This window comes from Falco biarmicus, chromosome 1 (assembly GCF_023638135.1).
Source record: "Falco biarmicus isolate bFalBia1 chromosome 1, bFalBia1.pri, whole genome shotgun sequence".
In the NCBI taxonomy this organism is placed as follows: domain Eukaryota; kingdom Metazoa; phylum Chordata; class Aves; order Falconiformes; family Falconidae; genus Falco; species Falco biarmicus.
Genome location: NC_079288.1, coordinates 19,906,942 through 19,924,528, shown reverse-complemented (window position 1 = coordinate 19,924,528; position 17,587 = coordinate 19,906,942). Strand labels below are relative to the sequence as shown.

The following is a 17,587-nucleotide window of genomic DNA, read 5'->3' as shown; positions in this document are numbered from 1 at the left end:
CCTCGGAAGCCGATGTCCGGCTGAGGGCTTCCAGTGGGCACAGGGGACCAGTGCCCCCAGAGCCAGCCCAGCCGGTGGTACCTTCTGCGGAGTGCCAGGGGGGACACCTGAGGGTCCCACCACAAGCACAGGACAGGAGGACGCTCCGCATGGACCCCTGGGGCTCCGCACACGGACCCCAGGGCTCCTCTGCCCCTGGTGCTGGGCTAGCAGAGAGGCCTGGAGCCGAAGCTCAGCAGAGGTGAGTGCCCCACTGCTTTCGGGATGGGTCACATGGGGTCACACCTCTCTGCCAGGACGGATGGGCCGTCACCATCCTGCCACCACTTCTGCTGCCCCGACCCGCTCTCCAACCGCGGGGACACCCGGCGCCGCTGCCCCTTCCAGCCCCGCGTGCTCCGCGGGAATCGGAGGCGGATTTTCCAGGGCTGAGAACAATGCCTCTGTAGTCTCCTGCTCGAGGGCTTCCTCCTCCCAAGGCTCGTCTTCCTCAGGAGTAAACGTGCCCCGTGCCTGGTAGCAAAGCGGGGCCGCCGCCGTGGCGGAGCCGCCGTGGGTGGGTGTGCATCTTCCGCAGCCAGCAGGCACCCGCTCCCAGGCAGGTGCGTGTCGGCGCGTGTGCACCCGCGGCATTGTTCCTGCGCGCCGAGGAGAGCGTGAATGGGATACGGCTATATTTAGCCACTTACTCACACTACCGCCACAAAGGAGCGGCTGCATCTTAAGGGGGCGGCCGTTCCGTGGGCTCAGAAGGGACAGGAGAGCGGCTATTTTGGGAAGACATGTCATAATTGGCCGCCCCGGTTAAGCTGCTTCTGTAATGCTGAGCAAAACAATAGCAGCATCCAGAGGAAGAGCCTGTTATGTTTCAGGTGGGATGTTTTCAACCGGTCAGGAAACCCGACCGCTCCCAGCGCACAGCAGCGGCACAAAGGACAGGGGACGCCGAACAGCATGGACCAAGGGCCTGGCCAAGCAGCGGGGGTGGCTGGGAGCAGGCGGCAGGACCCGGGGCCGGCAGGGGACAGCTTTGCCCGAGAACGCTGCCGGCCCCGGCAGTGCCACTGATGCCTCCCCTTGTCCACCTGCCTGCCTGGCCTCTCATCTCTCCAAATACCTGGACAGCACCCAGGTACGTGCCTGGTCTTTCACCTCGCCCCAATGCATCGCTGCTGTCACCAGGCTGCGACATGGGGCTGGCAGGCGGTTCTGTCCCCATCTGGGCAAGTGGTGAGGGCAGCGGCAGGCTGGCAGTGGAGCCAGGGAGCAGCAGCCAACTCGTAAGCCAGGGCCAGGCAGCAAAGGGCTGCCTCCAAGCAACCAGGGCTGCCCAGGGAGATGAGACTATGACCTATCCCTGCTCTGGCCTATCTCTTACCCCCTCCCCAGAGTGAAAGTTTTGGGGTCCAAGCTCGTGAATGGAGCTGAGCGCTCCTCTTCCCTCTACAGCTGGTGCTGGCCAAGGGCCACCCCTGTTTGCCATTTACCCTGCCTGGACCTGGGCTCCCCCAGCAGCTGGAGCCACAGTCCCGCACACCCCCGGCCAGGGCAGGGTCTGAAGGAGCACAGTAAAGCCCAAACCTCCTCCCGGAGGTGTAAATGTGACCCCGGCACGGGAGCTGCAGCGGGGACCCGCAGCCAGGCGATGCCAGGCAGGTAAGCAGCAGCAGTGAACCTGGGACAAGTGCTGGGTGGATGATCTCCATTAGCAGCAGAGCTGGGCTGTGAGAGATGGATGGGGAGGATGCCAAAGGCAAGGATAGGGCAAGAAAACCTGCCGGGGAGAAGGCAGTGCATTTAGCTGCAAGAAGCGCCCGCCACGCTGTAAGTTGCAGGTGAGGCTGTGACACAACACTCCCCTTGGGTGCAAAAAGAAAATGGATGGCCAAGAGATGAGGGCTTTGCCCCACACTGTGTCCCTGCACACACCAGCCCAGATTCTACAGTAGGCAGCCACAGCACCTGGGCTCTCTGGACCCGAGTCCCCACCCCGTGCACATGGCCGTGCACAGAGAGCTGAGGCTCTCAGCTGTGCTGAGACAGGAGTCGCGTCTGCTGGACTCGGATGAATATGTGGAGCTGTGGCTTGTCCCCAGGACAGTGAAAGGGGGACTCAGAGAGCAGCTGATGCGTGAACTCCCTAGGTGAGCGGCGAACGAGAGAAACAGGATGTAACAGGGAATGCAGAAGGTTCCCAGGTCCCAGGAAACACAAAATCTTATGGGATGATCAGGAAGGTTAAGGATCACAGGCCAAGAGTGGGAAAGCGGAGGCGGTGGATGCTGAGCTGGCTCTGACCTGGCCTCCCCAGGCAGCACTTTCCACCTGAGCTCCTCCGCCTCTCCAGCTCCGGCTGCGTGGTCACTACCAGGGCAGGGAGAGGACCGGGGCAAGCACACGTGTTCTGCTCCGGGCTGTTCCCAGCTAGCTATGGACTGGATGACTTTACCGAAGCCCCAAGGACTTCTCCTCCACCCTGCGCCTTCAGACTCCAACTGCACCTCAGCTCTCAGCTGTGCAGCCCCTGAAGCTGCCCACACCCTCGTTCTGACCTCTCTCTGCCTGCGAGCATCAGCCCCAGCACGGCTGGGGAGGAAGGGAGGAGCACACCAGGGGGAGAAAGCCCCTGACAGCATCAGGCAGCCCCCACTCTCCCCGCAGAATGGGCAGCGGCCATCCCGGGGGGCCCTGCTGCAGCTGGGCTAGTCGCCGGGGCCGGGATCTGCTGCGCGCTGCCCTCCCTGAACATGTGCAGTTCCTGTTTGCTGTGTCTGTACAAGGCAGTGGGAAGTGGGGAATTTACTTACACCTCCCGCTTAACAACCCTGGGAGGCTGGAAGGCTTCAGGCCGCTTTAATTTACAGCCCATCTCTCCAATCTCTCACTCGTTCGCTGCTGCTTTCTTCCTCCTCGTATTAATGCGACCCAGGTACCTGCCAACAATAATGGACTCGCTTGCGGGGGCGGCCCCTCCCTCCCGGCACAACTTCTACCTTCGCCTTGATATGAATTGCTCCGAATTCAAATGAAAAAGAAAAAAGGCAAAAATCTGAAAGGTTGGGGTGGGTTTGGAAAAGCGAAGCGCAGTGGTTCTGGGCCCGGCGCCAGTAGCCGGAGGGTACACATGTGCACGCTCTCCCAGTAGGGCCTTCAGCAGCCCTGTTTTACAACCACCTCGGCACACACTGCAGAGTTCACGCATATGGCCAGACAGATGTGTCTGGCTTACGTTCAAGGCTGGAAAATGAAGAATTATGGAAGTGAAGGGCCCTGGGCATTAGAGAGGGCGGAGGTGAGGGGGAGGGGAGCCAGGGAGAATTTTTCCTCTGCTGAGAAATCCTCATCTGGGCTGAGAGGCTGGAGGAAGAGGGGTTGCGAGCAACAAGGCAGCCAACAGCCATGCATGTAAGATTGCTCTTAAAGCAACAGTGTGCATCGCCAGGCGTCTGCTCCCAGTCCAACCAGCTTAGTTCATCTGCTCCCACTGGGGAACATGCTCAGATCAGGCCAAGGCCATGCCAGGATCACCTGTATCCCGTCTGTTTGTCCCCATAATGATGGCAATGCTTTGCAAGTGGCACTCTGGCTGCAGCAGCCGTTTGCAGACTATTTTTCCTGCCGCTGGCTCCTGCTTGAACTCTGCTGTTCATGTCCCACCCTCTCCCCCGTCTGCCTGTGCCCCGCTGTGCAGGAAAGGCGATTTCTCGCCGAACCTCACTGCCACGGAGCCTCTGCCCTGGGTGGGAGACAGCTCGCTGCCTGGCACACGCCACACTACAGCCATCAGCTGAAGCACTCCCCTGCCAGGACTCCTGGGTGTGCTGGCAGCTCCGCGGAGAAGCTGTGTCTGGCTTCACGAGGGTCCCAGGAGCCCCTGAAACATTAATCTCAGGGCCTGGGAGGGCAGATCTTACCCTGGGTGGGACAGCAATACCGATTTGGCCTTTCCAAAGGGCCAAAGCTAAGCTTGCTGCTGGGTTTCATGGAGGCAGCACAGGGCACCTACACCCAGGAAGCACAGGGTGCTCCGGCACATCCCAAGAGGCCACTGGTCCTGAAGCATGGCAGGGAAGCAGCTGCGCACCACTGGCACCATGAGGCAGGATCAGCCCATGTACCAAAGCAAAGCAGCTCCTCAGCCAACTTGGGCACTGCAGTCGCACAGAGCGTCCTACCTGAATCTTGTCTTGACGACGCTGCTGCTCAGCTACTTTCCTGGCCAGGGCTTGCTTCTTGGCTCTCAGCTCCTTGATGTCCATCTCTCCTCCACTGCCTTCAGCCTCAGAATCATCTTCATATGCTTCAATCCTCACATCGTCTTCCTTCTTCCGAGAAAATGCAGAAAGACAAAAAAAACCAGGAGAGAAGCATTGTAAGGGATGCTGGTGACAGGGACCATGCTTGTTCTGCCCTCCCCCCTTCCAGCAGACAAACCCCTGCCAGCCATGGTCTACCACCACTTGCTGATGGGCAACTGACTACTTCTAAACATCCAAAAGAAGCAAACAAAATAAATAAATAGTAAACATCCAGGAAATGACAAGGTGAGACAGGAGGTAACGGTGCAGGGAAGGCAGCGACCAGGCAGGGCAGGGGCAGCCCTGCATAAAGCTCTCTTCTAAAATCAAACCCTCTTCCTCACCTTGGGAAACTCTTCCCACAGCCTTGGGTGAGTCACTGATATTTTATAGGCTTCAGTTCTGTAAAACTATTGGCATTTTCCTGTCTCTCAGCTTTGCTTGGCTGTTTAGGCTGCACAATCCTTGGAGCAAATGCTGCTTCTCCCCACCTGCCTGCACTGGGGCTGTACAACGCTGCTCTAACCCTGCTGCCTCAGCTGAGGCTAGGCACACGAGCTGATCTTCTGGTCAAGAAACCTGGATCCATGAACCCAGGAGACCAAAGAGCCTGTTCCCCTTCTCCGTTTTGATCTCTGAATAGGCCAGAGATATTCCTGCACCCACCCCAAAACTTCCAGGTGGGCTGGAACAGATGTTTTAGGAGGAGACACTCAATCTTGACTTTAAAGCTCCACATGATGGAGAATCCACTGCTTCTTGAGGTCAGTCATTTCAATGGTTAATTACTTCCTCTGTTAACATTCACATCCTACTTCTAGTCTGCCTTTGCCATGCTCCTGCTGGCAGGAACCTTGTCTTTGCTGAACTGAAGTGTCCCTGGTTCTCCAACCTCCTGCTTGCATAGGCGCTTTTGGACCGTGTTGCATCTTCACCCTCTCCTAGAGACCCTTCCCTGGGTCTCTCCCCCAGAAGATCTGCAGACCCTTGAACTGGAGAGGCCAGAATGAGCCACGCTGTTCCCACCCCAGGCGAAGGCTGCGCTGCCCTTTCCCTATGCACCCAAACCCCTGGGACACAGGAGAGGGCAGGAGGTGATGGCCGGTATGCAACTGAGCATCAGCCACAACCCAGTTCCACCCCAGCTTCGCTGCTCTCCCCAGTGGCTCCCTGCCCAAAGGAGGGACCACAAGTCCCTGTTCCTCAGCAAGTGCCCACCAGCAGCTGCCGGCACAGCCGTGCTGCCCGGGGGCTCAGCTCCGCCACTGCTGCTGATACCCCCCTTGCCTTGCCCAGCCCCTCTTGCTCCCCAGTGCAGTGACCACAGGCTTTCCCCAGCCCTGCCATTACCCATCTCCCCTTCTCTGTGCAAAAGCCAAGGGTTGTGATGGGGCTGGGAAATGTTCCCAGGTGGCAACCAAGCAGAAAAACCTGCTCTGAGCTCTCAGAGTGCTGCAGGGGATGGATCCCGCACAAAAGGATTCCCCAGAGGGATATGAGCACTGCTATGCTCACTGCCCTGTGCAGGCTGCCACAACACGTGTCAGCAGGAGGGACTCGGGCAGGAGCTCACAGTCTTAATTTAAAACAATTCCAGCACTGCACAGTCACATTCTCAATCAATTCACCCAGCCGGCACACCCGCCTGGCCACAGAACCACGTCCTCTTCTCTCCTTGTGACTTTTAGCCATGGGAAGGAGGAAGACGGAGCCCTTGGGCTTACTTCCCTTTGCCGGGACAGCCTGGACCACAGGGGATGGGAAGATGCTGCCAAAGGGACAGCGTCGCGCAAGGGCTTCAGGGAAAAGTGTGTGTCAGATGCTGATCTGCTGCGGTGGGTCGGGATCTGCTTGCCCAGGCTGATGGTGGTCATGCTGGTCAGCTGGAAGCTTCCCTGCGATCACAGACCAAGGAGGAAGCTCCCGGGTTGTGCAATGAGATCACGCAGAGGTTCCCACAGCCAAGCAGACTATGGGGAAGGGCAAGAAGGAGCTACCCTCCATTATCATGTTTGTTCATAGCAAAAATCGGAGGGACTGACTCAACAAAGGCAGTGCTCTGCAGAACAGGACTCTCCCCATCTTTATACTGGATAGAACCTGAAGATGCCCCCATATCACACGCTTTTGGCGGTATTAGCTTGAAAAGCCTCCTGCGTCTTCTCCAGAAGAAAAGTGTCCAGGTCTCCCACCTTACAGACACATCTCTTGCTGCCTGGGGTTTTGTTCTGAGCCCCAGTGCAAAAAAATCATCTAAAATCTGTCCCCTGCTCGGCCAGAGATGGCTGCTGGGACAAGGAGGGTGCTGAGCACATTCTTGCTCTGGGCTCCCCTGGCTGTCAGCTCCCTGGGGCGCAGGGGGCCACAGGCAAGGTGCTATCCCCTGCACGGTGCTCTGCAGCGCCTGGCCCTGGCGCAGGGAGGGGACCCGGAGCGAGCCTGGGCAGTGCTGGGCCACCCAGCTCCCTGCTCCAACACCTCTACCCCTCTCTCCTGTTTCCCTGGCCTTTCCAACTGCAAGATTAAACAGAAGAAAAGAGTCAACCTGCAGAGCGGCTGGCAGGGCCCTTAAACACACACACGGAGCCTGGAGTGAAGCAAGGCCTACAGGAACAAGCAAGGGCAGAAAAACAAGAGTTGAATTCCTTAATCACATCAGGATGTGAGAGGCAGGGGAGGGACGGGGCGCCAATGTCAGCTCTTCCTGTACGTGTGCTGGAGGCTGGAGCTCAGGCCTCCGCCGCAACGAGCTCCACGGCTATAAACTTGATCCTGAAGCTGAACCCTGACACCCCCTCGCCCACCTCCTCTCCCGGGGCTGCGGCGCTGCACGTTATTAAAGCTCCCCCCGCTTCGGGTATGAAAAAGCAGCATCTGGAACTCATAGCAGCGCGCAAGATAGAGGCACGCGGGTTGGACTGGCAGGAAAGGGCATGAGCGAAGTACACTCGGGAGACAAGGGCTGTGCACCATTTGCCACCCCCCCGCCTCCCCCCATAAAATGCACACGCAGCTACGCTGGCTATAAATAGCAGGAGCTGCAGGGCAGGCAGAGGCTGGGCCCCACAGGGGTGATTCTTCCTTCACCGAGGCGCGCTCTTCCCGCACGGTACCTGATCTTCCAGTTGTTTTCCCTCTTGGCTTCCCATTTCCTTTCCCATGGCGTCTGGGACGGGTGCCACTGACACATATTTTCCACCCTTGAATGCCAGCAAAGGCTCTTCTTGTCCACAAAGGGCTTCCAGGAAATACTTCAGAACTGTGACCCTCTTGCAGTCAGCTGCAATAACCTACAGGGTGAGGACGAGGGGGTTGGGGAGAGGGAAAGGAAAACAAAGTCAGTGCAAAGGGGAGGCAGATGGGCAATGGCCAGGGGGAAGCATTTGGGGATAGAAGGTCCAGTGGGATGCAGGCAACACTGCACAGCACCACCGGGATGTGCAGGGTGCCCCTCTTCTTCTAAACAGGGATGGAAGGCGTTTGCCCATGCCTCATAGCTCACCGTCCCCAAGGAAAAGGAGGCAGATGAAGTCAGGACGCCTAGCGCTAATCTGTGTCCTGTCCTGCCTCATCTGTGCACTCCAGGGCCGTGGGGCTGCTGGAGGGCAGCCAGCCCCACCGAATGGGGGAAAATCCTGCTGAAGCATGAGATGAATGATGTGGCCTATTCTTACTGTTTCGTTTTGGCTCCATCGCCAGATTCCCCCCCAGCAAAAGCTGGGGAGGGATGCAGGTGCGAGAGCGGGCGGGTGGGGGTATTTGAGAAAAGCTGAGCCCCTCCCCATCTCCAGCCCAACCCCATCCCGTGGGCCCATCTCACGGACCAACTGGGGAGCCCCGTCAGGGAGGCTGGGACAGATCTGGCCAGAAGGAAACGCAATAGCTTGGGTAATTATCCAATTTATGAGGCTTTCAAATGGAGTTTCCAGAGCCCGGGAGCCCAGTGCCTCCACGGCACAGCCTCTGCCGGCACCTCTGCCACAAGTGACCTCGTCCCCTTGCAGCAGGGCTCTGCACCTGCAGAGCTCTCCCCTAGTGCTTCCTGCTGACTGGTGTCACCCCTGGGGAGCCGCGGATTTATAGGGAGAAAGTCAGCAAACAGGGGCTAAAAGTGCTGCACACTGTGGAGACAAAGTCCATGTCGATGCCCAAGTTCCTGCTGCTCCCCCAACCCCCTCCCAGTTTTGCTCAGCTCATACACAGCAAAGCAGCCTCAGAGATCCCCATCCCCAGAGGGTCCCCACAGGCTGCCAGGACTGGGATCCCAAAGCCGAGGAGAGGGCCAGACCCCACACAGGTGACTCAACCAGGTGCCTCGCAGCCGGGGCTGCTGCCTGCTCTCCCCCTGCCCGCTCACGCTGTGTGGTACCGATGTCACATGCTCCAACCCCGGCTTAGGCTCGTCACCCTGCCATGCCGGTGGCGGTGCGTGACCTGGATGGGGCTGTGCCGCAGCCAGAGGAGGGTTGGCAGCGGCATGTGGCCCCACTGCACCAGGCTGCCGTGAGAGGAAACTTCTGCTCTTCCACAACGCTGCCAGTTTCCTCTCTGCGGGCTAATTTTAACCACCGTGTCGCTGCAGTGCGTGTCAAAAACCTGACCCTCCTCTGACCTCCAACCTCCCACCCCGGCTACTGCCTGAGCAAGGCACCCTCATGCACCAGCAGCCGGGGCCACCTTCGTTTGAAGCTGCCCCCCGGGATGCTGTGCCCCCCCCCCCGTACCTGCACTGACAGGCGGAGGGGGAGGAGAAGCCCCTTCCTCCCGGCGGGAGGCAGTCGCCACTGCGGAGAGGTGGTGCGAGCAGGGTGATTGCAAAAATGTAGTATTTCAGGGAGCAAGGGACCCGTAACCACTAATTCTGCTCCTAAAAACATGTCCTACGGGACAGACGTGAGCAATGAACAAGGTGACACAGGCTCAGCAGGCTGGGCTGCTGAGGACCCTCCTTCCCGGGACAGCCCTTTGCTGCTTGGGACATCCAGCCAGGAGCAATCCCGGCAAGTGTCACCACAGGAACATTTCCATCCTCCTGGCTCTCCTTTAGGAATGATTCTGCACAGGGGAAAGTCAGAAGGAAACAGAATAAGAGCAAAGCAGGAATGACTGTCATGGGAAACATCTCTCCTGAGAGCTCTGGGCTGCAGCGGCCCCGGGGGAAGTGGTGGAAACCTCACCTCACCGCCTGCTTCATCCCCAGCTCGACGGGCTAACGCTGCGGAGACCTGGCCTGACTCACCCGGGGTGACTCAAACCCAGGGATTTTCCAGTCCTGGTATCTGCAGTTCCCTTGTGCCAGGGCTGCTGGGTGAGTGAAGCCCCTGCCACTGCCAGCACAGCTTGCGGGGATGTGCCTGTGGCAGCACCAGGGGCTGAACCCTGCTGCCAGCCACATGCCGTGGGATGCCAGGACGTGGCGGGCAGCAGGAGCATCGGGGAAGGGGATGCAGGTGGGGCAGAGATGGGCACCCCATCCTGACACCACTCCTAAGGGTTTTCTCAAGACATCTCTAGAAATAAAAGCCATTGCATCTAGCTTAGAACCCATGAGGTTTTCATGTATACATGAAGGGCTGAGCGCTGACACAGCTGCAGTGCAGCCATCTCTGCACAGCAAAAGCTTAAATCTCCCTGTCAGAGCCTCCTGGATTGGGAATGATCAGGAATATTGCAGAAGAGCTCCCTTCACCCATGGTTGGGGCTGGGGACAAGGGTAGATGGGTTTGATCCTTCCTCTCCTGAAGAAGAAACAAGTAGGAAACACCACATTTACTGCCAAGCCAGCACAGCCCGATGGTTAAATTCAGCTCATCTGCTGGGGAGAAAAAAGCCCAACTGAAGACCCATGACATAATGCCACAGCAACTCGTTTCATGAACACATTTTTCCAGCCCACATGAATGAAAAACAGGGAAGGAGCAAATGCTCTGCACATCTCCGTCACGTGCAGCCCTGCTCGAGGAGGATGCGGCAGAGCCCCAGGCTGCCGGCAGCCAGGCTGGCCCCACTGCGGGGCAGCCCAGCCTCTGAGATGCTGGGAAAGAAGTGACCTGTGACTGGCACCCAGGTCTCTCTCGAACGGCAGAGCGGGACCTTGCGTGCTGCAGAGCAACCCGCTTTTGTCAGAAACTTCCTGTTTCAGAGTAGAAACGTGAGTGCCCGCGGCAGCGCCGGGATGCCCAGGGCAGCGGGGATGGCCACGAAGGTGCTGGCTGGCTCACATGGCTATTCCTTGCTGCCAGACTGGAGTGTGGCAAGGACACTGGGAACCATACCCACCCTTCCTGAAGGAATGGTCAAGTACAAAATGACACCGCGTTGATGTATGTGGTGATGCCGCAGCAGATACCCCCGGCCCTGGAGAGGAATATAGCTGCCCTGTGCGCCCTTCCCCCTCTGACCGTGCAGTGAGACAGCAGGAACCGAAAGCCTGGCTTCAACTCATCGTTGGGTATTAAAATAGGCCTGACACGCACACAGCCGCTCTCAAAGGAAAACTGAAACTGAGAATTGCTGAAGTGGTCTGGTGCCCCTGTCCGTGACCCGGGCTCAGTTCCCCAGAGGTGTGAGCGACCGAGGCATCACCGAGCCCCTTGCCACTGCGGTGCCTCTTGGGGACACGTGGCTGGGGACCAGGCACAGGCCAGAGGTAGCTTTGGTGGCAAGCGGCCCCAATTGCCAGCCTGATTTCATCAGGCCCGGGGAGGAGAGGTTTCTAATCTCCTGCTGCATCAGACAGGCTAACCACCAGCTCCCAGCACCAGCCACCCACCGGCGGGCTGGTGGCTGCTAGGGCACGCTGACGAAGCTCATTAGCGCTCTGACTGCTAATTCATGGGTCATACATTAACATACTGATCATTGAGTAACACACAGCAGGACACACATTAACACACACTAACTGCCTGCAGAGACCCACTGGGCTGCACATTAACTGTACCAGCTGTTGATTTTCAACACCACTACGCAGTGCCAGTGCCACCAGGACCCTGCGCGTGCCATCTCCTGCCAGTGGTGAGCAGCGTCCCCAGGTCTAACAAGGGTTTCCCAGATCTAATGAAGCTGATCCCCTCTATGGCCTTGGCTGTATTTCCCTCCCCCCTGCGAAAAAACATGCTGATGGGAAAAACTTCCCTGAGTGCTGTGTGCTGCTCTTTAACAAGAGGATGGCAGAAGACTCCCCCATGGGGTGGCCAGCACTTGGCCCAAAGGAGATGCAGCCTGGACGCCAGCACGCGTCCTCCAGGAGATTTAAGGGGAGAGAAGGGACTCACTCCGAGATCTGTGAGCGCTGTGCCCAGGGGGAACATGTGCACCTGGTGCTGGCAGGGTGACACCACCAGAAACCAGCCATGGTCTCGTTTTGGGTCAGAGACATGCCTGGAGCTGGGGGGACAGTCCCTCTGCCCCCTGCCCCAGCCTCACCAGCCCTGCTGCTCCGCACACGGCTCTCCCGCAGCTAAGCAAATCGCTGTCACACCCACTGCCGCCTTCAATCAACTTTTACAACTTGTTAATTTTACGCAGCGTCCTAAAGAGCAAATAACTGGGAGGCAGGAATGCAGACTCCTTCAGCTAGTCCAAAGAGCCTCTGGCAGCCAAGCCAGCTGGCCAGGGGAGCCCTGCTCGGCCGGGGGGACCTGCCACATCCCAGGGGGACGCGGTCCAGGGCAGGCTGCCCTGTGCCCCACAGCCTCCGGCAATGCCATGCTGCTGCTGGCGGTGTGTGAAAGGAGCCTGGCAGCCTCCCTCTCGGGAAAACCTTAGACCCCACAAGCAAACGGGAGACAGCGGCTTTGGGGAAGGGTTTGCTTGGAGGACAGGCTGCCACTGCCGGTTCTGCATTCCTGTGTGCGAGCGGGAGACACGAGCACATCCTGACAGCTGGATTCAGAAGGGGAAAAGGACACGAGAAGTTTGAGTCATAGCACGGAGAGATCCCATCCCAGATTCGGAGATGGGAAAGGGATAGGACTAGGACTCAGAGCCAAGCTCCAGCACAATCCAGTGTCGGGATAACACTGTTTTTGCCACATCAGTTTAAACATGGCTTAGCTGAAGTAGCTGAATGATGCTGAAACCAAGCGAGCCTCAAACAATCTAAACTACGCAGCGCCCACATGGCCCAGCTGAAATATTTGCACTGACCCTGCTAAAACCTCCATGCAGGCCATGGCTAAATGCCTCCCAGTGCCCTGTGCCACCTCCTCCCATCCCTGGGGAGCCAGCTCGGAGCGCAGAGGAAAGCACCCGTTTTGGTCTCATCCCTTCTGGGTTTTCATCTCATAAGCTCACACAAAAGCTGGGCTAGGTTTAACCCTGGGCTTATCACAGTCCAGCTTCTCTGGGCTCGTTCCCCAGCCAGGATGTGGCCCGAGGAACCCCTCATCCTGCCCAGCCCAAATACAGTTTGGAGGGGCTTGGCCACCTGGGTAGGGAGGACCGAAGTGTCCGTCACGGCTGGGCAGCAGCGCTCACAGCTGAATCACAACCCTGGTTTCCGCAGCTGAGGGCTGACTTCAGCCACAGCTTCTCTGAGAAACTTCTGATTTCAACTAATCCCACACACAGGCTCGACGGACACTGCTCCCACATGCCTGCAACTCTGCATGTGACCCGAGGGCAACTGTGGTTGCAACGGAGCCCAAACCAAGGCACCGTTGGCTCTGATGTACCTCGCTGCTGCCCTGGCTCTGCAGGACCCAGTGCCAGCGTTGGCAGTGCCTAGCACCAAGCAGAGAGCTCTCATGGGGACAGGATCCACCACACCATGCTCCATCACAGCAGAGAGGTGCATCACCCAGGGAAGACAGAGGAGCTCAGAAGAACCACTCCAGTTGCTCTTCCCCACTGCCACTGCTGGAGTACCGCTTTCTCCGCAAAGCAGGGGCTCCCCAAAGGGAAAGCATAGGCATGTCCTAGCCAAACCTCTCTCCTAGCACCCCGAGTCTTGCAGAGGCACAGCTCCAGCCTCTGCACTAGGGCACATGGTCTCAGACAAGTCATCGGAGCAGATGTGCTTTTGGCCTGGCAACTGTCTCCATCTTTCCAACTTCAGCTACATAGCTCAGCCACAACTGGCTTTCAAACTGGAAAGCAGCATGGAAAGTGAGCCAACTGCCCACCATCACCAGGGCTGGCCAGGCTAAGACCAGCCGCGCTCATCCCACACAGTGATGTAGAGAAAATGCACAGGTGATAGAGGGGTGCACAGTGATAGATCTGAGCTGACTCATCCACGTGTTGCTGTCAGAGATCAGAAGAAGCCCTGAGCAGTCTGCACAGATTCCTACCATGAAAGTCTTCAAATTGCACCCAAGGCACTGGTACCTGTCACTGCTGGCAGCTGTAGGATGTGAAGGTGAGACCCAGCGACGTGGGGGAAGCTGTGAGCGATTCTGGGGCTTGGAGCCTGCTCCCAGCAAGCCCTCCCCAGAGGAGGGGATCCCTGGGCTGGCACACCGAGGGAGCAGCCCTCCCCAGAGCTGTCTGTCTGCCAGGGGCCAGTTCTCTCTCCCTGACTGGCACCTAGTGGCTGTGGGGCAGGAATACAGACTGAATTCTTTACCGACACTCCAAACTCCGTATGGAAACCCCACACTGCCACAGGTCCCAGCCTATGTCCCTGAAACCATCTGTGCTACGGCACAGCCTGGCACTGCCCTACAAAACATCTCACAGCTCCTCCAGACTCTCAGTGCAGCTCCTCTCAACTCTTCCCTCCCTTTGTGGTGGCTTACCACAGGGTTGGGGAAAGACCCCAAAACACATCTGAGGGTGCTGCAGGAACCTTTTGTGACTTGTGTGGAAGAACCAACACCAAAGTCACCTGAAGCAGATGCTCTGGATGGAAAGCCATCCTCCAGATCCCTCTCAAGCTCCTGTGCCCAGAAGGACCTCAAGCTCCAGCCCAGCCCAGGACCAACTGCTCCTCTGAAGCGTGAGGAGCTACACAGCCCAGAGAGGAAAGTTCCCAATGGTTTCTAAACCAAGCTTTTGGCTTTTGCTGATGCTTGGAAAGACTTGCCCTGATGTCTTATTCACCTGTCAAATGTGCTTTATAAAGAACCTTTTCATCAGTTCATCTCTCCAGTGAGCAGCAGCTGGCTCCAGGCTGTGTAAAACACCTTTTAGGCAGGAGGTGGGTGGTCAGCTTATTTCATTTTACCCCCGCTGTCCATTCCTACAGGGCAGCAGCAAAATGAGAGAAAAGTATGACTTTAGGCTGGGTGAGAAGTTCCAGAGAAGATGATGGGGTACAAGAGGTCTCCACAGAGGGATGGAGATGTTTCTTCTGGTTTGTGTGTGTGGCTCCTGCCTGGTTCTCATTGTGTCCTCAGGCATTGCTGCCAACAGCTACAGGCTTCCCACTGTAAAACGTTGGCTCCAATAAGACACTGCAGGAATTTCCACTGGAGAAAGCATTTGCTTCCACCCCTGGAGGCCACATGCCCCAGTGCTGGGCAAACCAACCCCTGCAGCTGTGCAGTATCTGGGGTATTTCTGCTCTCCAAGGTAACACCTTGAGCACAGGACCACACATTTCGGTTGTCTGTCGGGAGAACAAGGGGCTAAAAAAAATCACAGCTTTGAAAGAGGCCGATGACTCCAGGAGAAGGAGCAAGTCACAGTCAGTGACTCCCTGTTATAGCCATCTCGATGCCCTCCTCTCCCATTCCAGCTCCCAGCACATCCATAAACTTCCCAGGGGGAAATAAGGAAAAATTCAGGCCACAGAGTAAAGCCAAGACAAGTCCAAAGGAGCCTGCTCTGCTCCTCCTTTGCAGATCCTACTGGAACGCTAACCAGGGAAGACAAGTCCCTGAAAGTCTGCCGCAAGCCTGTGGTCCCAGACTGGGGAAGGAGGAAGCAAATCCGTATCCTCAGCAAAGCCAATATGGCAAAACCGTCAGCTTTCAGAGGGCATGGGCTGCTCTCCCTGCGGCGAGAGTCTCCGGTCTTTTCCTTTTCAGGGACTGGGGGAATTTATTTCCTCTGCCATTTCGGAGGATGCCTGCCTTGCCAGAGATTGTTTTGCAGAGTTAAGAAAGATAAGAAAGTGGTTAGCAGGCTCTTTGGTGGAGGAAGGGAGGACTGCTTAGTAAGGGAAAGGGGACCGCTCCGCTCTCGGCAGACTCACGCTGCCCTTCCTCTGAGGCCACTACTCCAGGGGACACTGGTGTTGGGGACGAGGCTGGTCCAACCCTGCACCTCTCCACCCCCAGAGTTTCTCGGGTACATCTGCTTGTGGGGCCACGCTGTGCTGGTGACCAGAGAAGCTGTTCCCGTGCCAGGGCTAGGATCTGTCTCTCCTGGGATTCGCAAAATGCGTCTGATGAATGTTCAATCCAACATCTCGACTGCAGATCTCAATGTGCTCTTGCAACAGTAAGAGCCCTTTTTGCAGGGTACATGGAAAAAAAAGAGGCTGGAGCCAAATCCTGGCTGCTCACGCCATGGGGAAAAAGCTGTGGTTATCTGGCAACCTCCCTGTTTCAGAAAGCACCTCCTGAGCGTGGCAGGAGGGAGCTGGCCTCTCTGGGGCGTTTGCCCTGAAGATGCACTATTCCTGCTGAGCATGTCCGTCCCCATCATGCCAATGCGCTGCAGCGCTATGTGGAGGTTCAGCTCAGCCCCTCCGGACCCTACACCCACCCCTCACCCAGGCAGATAAAGCTGTCGTGCACCGAAGCAGGGCAGAGCAGGCTTTTGGCTCTCGCCGATAGCATGAGCTCTTTCACGAGGACTGCCACGTGGAGACAACTAGACAACTGCCCTGTGACTTGACCCACAGAGTAACGTGGTGATTCCTGTCCCACGGGACAAGACACCAGTAGGAGCAGCTGAGACAGCGGGAAGTTGGGTGGCAGAAGAAAAAAAGAGTTACAACACAGGAACAGGGGAGCTATGAGGATCTACCGTATGAAAGTAGCAAAAAATGGTGCAAACCAGAGCTCACCCTTACGGCATCCACCTGCTCTGCCCGTATCATCCACCCCTTGTCCTTCCAGCCTGACCTCTGCTACAGGCAGCGAGGAAACCACAGTATTAGCTGGTAACACCCATAGCATCATGGACTTCCACCCCTGGAGGTGTAAACGGGCTGCTGTGTCCCTTGCAAACCTGACTTCTGACCTCGGCAGCAGGAGGGAGAAGAGAGGTAAGAGCTGGAATATTCTGCCTGGTCCTGGCAGAGCCGGCCGGGAAGCCGTTTCTGGGAGTTTACACAGCTTATACATTCTCCATGCAGTTCCTGGACGCCTTCCATGGCAGATGAGAGTTTTATGTCGAATTTTAAGTTTGACCACAAATATTTAAACTTCCTTGGACCACAAATGCTGTATCTTCTTTGTGGTTTAGTTGGCACCAAATGAGTATTTACAGATCCCTATATGTCTGCCTGTCATTTAAATATCTCGTGGAGGTGCCAAAGGCTTCAAACGTGGAGGGGCTCCTCAGGCGGACCCCCTGATTGCCCCTCTCTGCCCTTCATTACTCGGCGCAGGCAAGGGAGAAGTGCAGATGCTGGCCAAGCCCTTGCAGAGGGCACAGCTGCTGCTGGTCTGAGCATTTCATACTTGCAGTCTATTAAGCTCATTTTTCAGAGAATGTCATCTGAGATCCCACCGTAACTTCCACAGCTCCTTGCCCTGGTGAATATTTGAACTGGGATGAAAGTCTTTGGAATTTTCTCCTTTTCTTTTAGGTAACTGAGTCTACAGGAGACTGTTTTAATGAGAACTGCTAAAACCTCCTAAAGCAGCACAGCTCCCACCTGGCCGCTGCTTGCAGCCTCCCCATGGGTGTTTTCACTTCCTCAAACAAAAGCAATTCTCAGAGGGTGACAATCCAGACCTGCTGAACTGGGATCCCGCTCTAGGGAAACTGGTTAGAGTGGTTAGTCTCAGTGGCAGAAGAATACCGAATTCAGGGAAGGCTGTTCAGCCAGGAAAACGCAATCAAATAAGCACTGTGAAAGGTCCTGCCTAAGCACCTGGTGCGGAGGGAATGTGGTGTTGCCATTGCAGGGAGCTGGATGGGGAGCAGAAGGCTGAGGGTCCCTGAGCTGACACCCGGGCGGGTGGGTGAGGCGGCCCAAAATCTGAGCTAACAAGCACATGCCGGCTTGAGTCAGGTTGTGTGTGTTTCATTTCCTACATGCTTTTTAGTCTAGGAGACAAACTGGATGTTCGCCCCACCGATTTTAGGGGAACTTTAGAACACGTAGCGGTGTGGTAGATGCCGCTCCTGCGCTGCTTTTACCACCCCAGGGACCCAAGCCATCGGCT

The 17,587-nt window shown here is 57.0% G+C and overlaps 1 protein-coding gene across 1 annotated transcript in view; it reads right to left on the bottom strand.

Annotated features, from left to right (window-relative positions):
- SMG6 (SMG6 nonsense mediated mRNA decay factor) overlaps nucleotides 1-17,587 on the bottom strand; it is a 115,655-nt gene that overhangs the window by 11,397 nt on the left and 86,671 nt on the right. The window contains 2 exon segments of the mRNA XM_056354174.1: nucleotides 4,176-4,322; nucleotides 7,412-7,588. Of these exon segments, the coding sequence (XP_056210149.1) occupies nucleotides 4,176-4,322; nucleotides 7,412-7,588 (324 nt within the window).